The 7,872-nt window shown below is 55.4% G+C and overlaps 1 protein-coding gene and 1 non-coding gene across 2 annotated transcripts in view; both read right to left on the reverse strand.

Moving 5' to 3' along the window:
• Window positions 1–7,872, reverse strand: part of HK1 (hexokinase 1) — a 74,111-nt gene that overhangs the window by 21,092 nt on the left and 45,147 nt on the right. Inside the window, exons 8-9 of the mRNA XM_007454569.1 lie at window positions 5,179–5,334; window positions 180–413 (exon numbers count right to left, since the gene is read on the reverse strand). Of these exons, the coding sequence (XP_007454631.1) occupies window positions 180–413; window positions 5,179–5,334 (390 nt within the window). The remainder of the gene's footprint in view (window positions 1–179; window positions 414–5,178; window positions 5,335–7,872) is intronic.
• On the reverse strand, window positions 5,787–5,858 carry TRNAI-UAU (transfer RNA isoleucine (anticodon UAU)). The gene has a single exon. It is a non-coding gene; the product is annotated as a tRNA-Ile (tRNA).

Consider the following 7,872-nt stretch of genomic DNA (forward strand, 5'->3'; position numbering starts at 1 on the left):
AGCAGGAATCAGCTGAGGGCTGGATACTTCCCCAGGTGGGCAACTCTGACCTTTCTGCCCAGAACTACATACTGTCTTGTCTGCCAGAAACCTTCACTGGGTGCAAAAGTCTGCCCTCTGGAGAAAGTCCTTAGCCCAGGCGGGTATTGAGTGCCAATTATAGCAAAGGGCAGACTCACTGTGGGTGCGTCTTGTAAAGAGACCCGTCGACACCAACCGTGGTCCGCAGCCTGGGCGTGCTCTTGTTATCTCGAAGACGATTCAGGATGGCGCCCAGCGTCGCAGCCACTAGGTTGGCAGAGCGGAACGAGACAATGGTGCACACGTGCTGGACCGAAATACAGTCGTCATCAGATGGCTCCACTCCCAGGCGGGTCAGGATTTCTCTGGCATTGTGGAGGCCTTCCTTATTCCTGTGAGGTCAGAGGCCAATACTTGTGACTTAAGGACCACAGCAGGCAGTGCAAAGCACTGAGGTTTGAAGGTCCTGGAGAGATGAACTCACCGTTCACCATGTGTGTACGACATGGGATGAAGGCAGTCAAATGCCTGAGAAGAGCCTGAGAAAGGGTCTCCTCCATAAGAAGTCAGGAGGCAGCAAGAGGAAAAACTGTACTAGGCTGGGTTATGACATGTCAGACAAACAGAGAGAAGTGAACAAGCCAGACCACATGGGCCCTGAACAGGTGGAGAAATAGATGCTTCCACCCCAGGGCTCAGTGCCCAGGAGGCCTGGGGGAAATCTCCTGCTCTTTGGGTCTGTGAGTTGCCCCTGCATTCTTACACATTCTTCCAGTCAAATTTTAATTTGCTGCATACATACAATTCTTTGTATATCTTTTGCTGGATTCACTCCCGTGTATAGTTTTATTACTATTGTAGATGTGGTCTTTAAAAAAGAAAAGAAGATATATATATTCTTTACACACACACACACACATATTTTAAATATACCATATTAAGGTAAAATGTTAACAGTGGGGAAAACTGGGTGAGGGATATGTACTATCTTTGCAATTTCTCTGTAAGTCTAAAAATATTCTAAAATAAAAGATTTTAAAATATATACATATTTTAATTACTGTCAATATACAGAAATATAATTAATTTTGTATCTTATCTCCAGATATCTTCCTAACCTCTCCTGTTATTCTAATCACTTGTCTAGATATTTTTGGTGTTCCATACAAACAAATACGATCTGCAAATAATGACAGTTTTACTGCCTCTTTTTTTGATTCTTATGCCTTTAATTTCTTTTTCTTTCCTAAAAAAAAATTTGGCTAAGGCTCCAGGACAATGCTGAATAGAAACAGGTGATACTGTCTTGCTCCTGATTTTAAAGAGAATGCTTCCAACATCTGCACTGGTAAGATGTTTTTAATAGGTTTTTTTGAGATAGACTTTACTACAACATAGATGCCTTCTTGAGCTAGTTCAAATGGGTTTTGTTTCTTGGTAACCTAAGAGCCAACACCAGAAACAGGCCCAGAGGAAGGCAGGCATTTCCTGACTTTGTCAATGATTCTGAAGACAAACCATGAGCCTCTTTCTCCCTCCCCTCCCAACTGTTGACCAGGTGACTTGAGAAGAGAGATGACTGGAAACTCAGTAGTGTGCCTCCATATTGACTGTAGTTCTGTACCAATTGCTCCTAAAGGAGAGATCCTAGGACAAATGCCAGGACTCAGATGGGAAATAAGAGTAAGTTCAGATAAACCCCTCTCCACTTACATTAGCATCTTCTCCCAGGAGCCAGAGCTATGATGCCACTGGCTCTGAATTTCTAGGACCACAGCAGGGGCAGTGGGATGACCACCTCGTGTGGAAATGAAAGGGCATTTCTGGCACGAAGCTAGCCCTATCCTTAAACAGGTGGCCTCACACGGCTACGTGGAGTCTCCTGAACCAGGAATAGAACCTGGTGGCGCACGGAACTGGCCACAGGACAGGAGCCCTTCAGACGTGGAGCCGCCTGACTACACCAAACTGCCTGGCATCAAGTTCACCCAAGGCCTGCAAATAACAGTAGAGGCAGAGAAGTCTGGGTTTCTTATGTTGAGGCCAAAAGGTAGCAGCCATGTGGCTGGCTGGACTGTCCTTCTATGTCTATCTGTCCTATCGCATCTGTTAACCAATGTTTCTCAAACTTGTGCCAGGGAACACCTGTGGTGGTGAACAAGTGAGAGAATGTGGGGGCCGAGACAGAGTGGGGAGGGAGGAGGCGGAGGGTGTTTCAGGCACAAGGGAATTTTGGGAAATGATCAGTTAATCAAGGTGAACTGGGTTTTCTTTAATATGCTAATGAATACTGTACTTCTCTAAGTATTTTCCAGTCCTATTGGTCACAGAACCCTTTTTTCAGGGAACACCTAATGATCTTGAGGTCACTAGGTTTCCCTGGAACATTGTCTGGAGAAGGTCCTGATAACCCAAGGGGGAATTAACCGAACCTGGGCGCTCCTGTTCACCACCAGGATTCTAATCAGGTAGGGGTGCGTGCACGTGTGTGTGTGTGTGGTGCGTGTGCGTGTGTGGTGCGCGTGCGTGTGTGTGCGTGCGTGTGTGGTGCGTGTGCGTGCGCGTGTGGTGCGTGTGCGTGCGCGTGTGGTGCGTGTGCGTGCGCGTGTGGTGCGTGTGCGTGCGCGTGTGGTGCGTGTGCGTGCGCGTGTGGTGCGTGTGCGTGCGCGTGTGGTGCGTGTGCGTGCGCGTGTGGTGCGTGTGCGTGCGCGTGTGGTGCGTGTGCGTGCGCGTGTGGTGCGTGTGCGTGCGCGTGTGGTGCGTGTGCGTGCGCGTGTGGTGCGTGTGCGTGCGCGTGTGGTGCGTGTGCGTGCGCGTGTGGTGCGTGTGCGTGCGCGTGTGGTGCGTGTGCGTGCGCGTGTGGTGCGTGTGCGTGCGCGTGTGGTGCGTGTGCGTGCGCGTGTGGTGCGTGTGCGTGCGCGTGTGGTGCGTGTGCGTGCGCGTGTGGTGCGTGTGCGTGCGCGTGTGGTGCGTGTGCGTGCGCGTGTGGTGCGTGTGCGTGCGCGTGTGGTGCGTGTGCGTGCGCGTGTGGTGCGTGTGCGTGCGCGTGTGGTGCGTGTGCGTGCGCGTGTGGTGCGTGTGCGTGCGCGTGTGGTGCGTGTGCGTGCGCGTGTGGTGCGTGTGCGTGCGCGTGTGGTGCGTGTGCGTGCGCGTGTGGTGCGTGTGCGTGCGCGTGTGGTGCGTGTGCGTGCGCGTGTGGTGCGTGTGCGTGCGCGTGTGGTGCGTGTGCGTGCGCGTGTGGTGCGTGTGCGTGCGCGTGTGGTGCGTGTGCGTGCGCGTGTGGTGCGTGTGCGTGCGCGTGTGGTGCGTGTGCGTGCGCGTGTGGTGCGTGTGCGTGCGCGTGTGGTGCGTGTGCGTGCGCGTGTGGTGCGTGTGCGTGCGCGTGTGGTGCGTGTGCGTGCGCGTGTGGTGCGTGTGCGTGCGCGTGTGGTGCGTGTGCGTGCGCGTGTGGTGCGTGTGCGTGCGCGTGTGGTGCGTGTGCGTGCGCGTGTGGTGCGTGTGCGTGCGCGTGTGGTGCGTGTGCGTGCGCGTGTGGTGCGTGTGCGTGCGCGTGTGGTGCGTGTGCGTGCGCGTGTGGTGCGTGTGCGTGCGCGTGTGGTGCGTGTGCGTGCGCGTGTGGTGCGTGTGCGTGCGCGTGTGGTGCGTGTGCGTGCGCGTGTGGTGCGTGTGCGTGCGCGTGTGGTGCGTGTGCGTGCGCGTGTGGTGCGTGTGCGTGCGCGTGTGGTGCGTGTGCGTGCGCGTGTGGTGCGTGTGCGTGCGCGTGTGGTGCGTGTGCGTGCGCGTGTGGTGCGTGTGCGTGCGCGTGTGGTGCGTGTGCGTGCGCGTGTGGTGCGTGTGCGTGCGCGTGTGGTGCGTGTGCGTGCGCGTGTGGTGCGTGTGCGTGCGCGTGTGGTGCGTGTGCGTGCGCGTGTGGTGCGTGTGCGTGCGCGTGTGGTGCGTGTGCGTGCGCGTGTGGTGCGTGTGCGTGCGCGTGTGGTGCGTGTGCGTGCGCGTGTGGTGCGTGTGCGTGCGCGTGTGGTGCGTGTGCGTGCGCGTGTGGTGCGTGTGCGTGCGCGTGTGGTGCGTGTGCGTGCGCGTGTGGTGCGTGTGCGTGCGCGTGTGGTGCGTGTGCGTGCGCGTGTGGTGCGTGTGCGTGCGCGTGTGGTGCGTGTGCGTGCGCGTGTGGTGCGTGTGCGTGCGCGTGTGGTGCGTGTGCGTGCGCGTGTGGTGCGTGTGCGTGCGCGTGTGGTGCGTGTGCGTGCGCGTGTGGTGCGTGTGCGTGCGCGTGTGGTGCGTGTGCGTGCGCGTGTGGTGCGTGTGCGTGCGCGTGTGGTGCGTGTGCGTGCGCGTGTGGTGCGTGTGCGTGCGCGTGTGGTGCGTGTGCGTGCGCGTGTGGTGCGTGTGCGTGCGCGTGTGGTGCGTGTGCGTGCGCGTGTGGTGCGTGTGCGTGCGCGTGTGGTGCGTGTGCGTGCGCGTGTGGTGCGTGTGCGTGCGCGTGTGGTGCGTGTGCGTGCGCGTGTGGTGCGTGTGCGTGCGCGTGTGGTGCGTGTGCGTGCGCGTGTGGTGCGTGTGCGTGCGCGTGTGGTGCGTGTGCGTGCGCGTGTGGTGCGTGTGCGTGCGCGTGTGGTGCGTGTGCGTGCGCGTGTGGTGCGTGTGCGTGCGCGTGTGGTGCGTGTGCGTGCGCGTGTGGTGCGTGTGCGTGCGCGTGTGGTGCGTGTGCGTGCGCGTGTGGTGCGTGTGCGTGCGCGTGTGGTGCGTGTGCGTGCGCGTGTGGTGCGTGTGCGTGCGCGTGTGGTGCGTGTGTGTGTGCGGTGTGTGTGTGGTGCGTGTGGTGCGTGTGTGTGGTGCGTGTGTGTGTGTGCGTGTGTGTGTGTGTGCGTGTGTGTGTGTGTGCGTGTGTGTGTGTGTGCGTGTGTGGTGCGGAGTGAAGGAGAAGAGGCTACTTTCATAACTAAACCATCCACAAAGTATTTGCTGCTAACTAGATGGCTCTTTAATGCCACCAGGTGCCTGCAGGGAGAGCAGCCCAGGATGGTTGAGCTAAGAGAGAGGGGAGACTGGCCCAGAAAGCCCTGACACTCTTGAGAAGCCCAGCAAACCAGGACTTAAGTGGTAACAAGGGACCTGTCGTTCTTCTCTGCCCCACACCCCCAGAAAGCCTTGAAGGGAGGCACCTACTTTTCAATGGCTGACACGTCACTGGTGTTAAACTTCCCTCTGGTGAGCAGCTCCGGGGTGATCCGCCCTTCAAATAAGAGGCCCTCCTTGGCCATCTTGACCAAGATCAATCGGACCAGCTCGCCCATGTACATGCCACTGACCATCTTTTCAAACCTGCAGGAGAAAAGCGCCCAGGCACTTGTCAGTCATTCTTACGTACCCACCAGTGGGGCAGCTCTTGAAGGGTGAGAGAGACACAAAAGGAGAGGAAGGCACGGCCCAACCCCTCACAAGCTCACATTCTCACTGGCAGGTAAGACCACACACTTGTGTGATCAAACAGCGAGCACACAGCGGGGGAACAGGGGTCATCCAGACCCCACCCCCACCCCCAGGGTAGGAAACAGGAAGAGAGCACCAAGGGGCAGGGGCCGGCAAGGAAGGCTGCCTGGAGGCGGGGGAAACATAAGGATTTAGATTGGAGTTGACGAGAAGGCCCCCAGACAGAAATGAGAATATGATCATCTCTTACAAAACTTTATGCCTTACTTTTTATTTTATTTTATTTATTTTTATTTACTTATTTATATATTTTTGGCCATTCCACGCGGCTTTCAGGATCTCAGTTCCCCGGCCAGGGATCGAACCTGGGCCCCAGCAGTATAAGCGCAGAGTCCTAACCACTGGACCACCAGGGAATTCCCAATGCTGTACTTTTTAAAGGGCTTTCATCTTCATCACCCTATCAGGGAGCTCTCCAATTCCTGTGGGAAGGTGGCCAGGAAGTATTCTCTCCATTTCCCAGCTCGGAAAGGGAAAATGTCTTCCCTGAGGGAAGATGACAGGGCTGAAATTCAGCCTTTCCCCATGGGACCTCTGTCGCTGGTCACCTCCCTGGCATCCATGATCTTCTCCAGCCAAAAGGACCAGGAATGTGCTTTGGGGAACTCAATCCTTCCCCAGTGGCCGGCCCCTACACTCCAGGAGAGGGCTCCAAGTAGCTTAAAACCAGTCAGCTCATCCTACTGCTCCGGCCACATTCAGCCACAGGCCAGTCACAGTGGATCCGCTCTCCTGCCTCCCTTGGGAGGTGTGGGCTCTGTGGCTGCAACAGCATTTTGAGCCCAACACTGCAGTGGAGAGGCCGCCAGGGACTGAAGCTCGATGACATATCTGAGCCAGATCCAGGTCCCGAATCCTGGCTGACCAAGGGCCAGGAGGAAGCCCTGAGCAGGACAGATAAGAGGCAGGTCCACATCCGGGCAGCCGGCCTCTCCTCTGAGGGAGCCCAGCTGGCACACCCAGAGCTGGCTGTGACACAGCAAAACGATCTGTGCCATTCAGAGCCAGGCCCAGGAGCCAGGGATGCTGCTGGTACCTGAGCACGCAGCCCTCCCTAGCCCCAAAACAAGGTGCAGAGAAACACTAGTTCTCATTGCTCTGCTCTGGACAGGACCAGACAGGACCTCCCTAGCCACAGCTGTGTTGAGGATCCCTGGCAGGAGAGCACCCTTCTGAGTCCTAGCTGCCCTGCCCAGCTGCTGCCCCAAACACCTGTGGGAACAGCCTGTGTGCAGCCTAATCTGGAGACTCAGAGCAGAAAGGAGCCAGATTGCCTGGGCTTAACCCCAGCCCTGACACTTACTGTGTTACTTACCTCTCTGGGCCTCAGTTTCTTTACCTGTTTAATGGGCCTCGTGGCAGGGCCTACCCTTAAGGTTGTTGTATGGAGGATAGGGATTGAAATAGGTAAAGTGCTATGGTGCCTGATTAATGAGTGCTGTGGCCCTGGCTATGTGTCTCATACTTAACTAAGCACTTTATATGTATTAACTTATTTCATCCTCATTACAACCCTATGAGATAGACATTATCATTATCCCCATTCCACAGATAAGAAAACTGAGGCATAGTAGGATGAATTGGGAGATTGGGATTGACATATATATATATTAATATGTATAAAACAGATAACTAATAAGAACCTGCTGTATAAAAAAATAAATACAATTCAAAAAAAAAGTATTCATAACATGTTTACAGAAAAATTAAAAAAAAGAAAACTAAAAAAAAAAAAAGAAGAAAACTGGGGGGGGCGGGCTTCTCTGGTGGCACAGTGGTTGAGAGGCCGCCTGCTGATGCAGGGCACACGGGTTCATGCCCCAGTCCGGGAAGATCCCACATGCCACAGAGCGGCTAGGCCCGTGAGCCATGGCCACTGAGCCTGCGCGTCCGGAGCCTGGGCTCTGCAACGGGAGAGGCCACAACAGTGAGAGGCCCGCATACCGCAAAAAAAAAAAAAAGAAAAGAAAACTGAGGCATAGAGAGGTTACATAACTTGCCCATCGTCACAGGGCTGATAAGTGGCAAATCCACATTTTTAATCCAGTTAAATCCAGCCCCACATTCTATGCTCTAATCATTGTGCTGTTCTGCCTCTCTCATAGACAGTATCATTCAATGTTACCTGTATTACTGTCGCCCTAGCAGCCACTAGCCTCACCCCTAACCCAGCCTGTGCTTGTCCACCTCAAGCTCACCTCCTCTAGGTAGTCTGCCCCCCTGTTGGGCAAGTATGACAATAGGAAGCTTCTTCCCCCTTCAGATGAACAAAAGTCAGCCTCCTGCCTGACACCCCTCTACCCACTGCTTTTTGCTCTGCCATCTGGAGACACTCAGAATGATCTGCTCCCCTTTCTACACGACGGTCTC

This window comes from Lipotes vexillifer, unplaced genomic scaffold (assembly GCF_000442215.2).
Source record: "Lipotes vexillifer unplaced genomic scaffold, Lipotes_vexillifer_v1.1 scaffold708, whole genome shotgun sequence".
Lineage (NCBI taxonomy): Eukaryota > Metazoa > Chordata > Mammalia > Artiodactyla > Lipotidae > Lipotes > Lipotes vexillifer.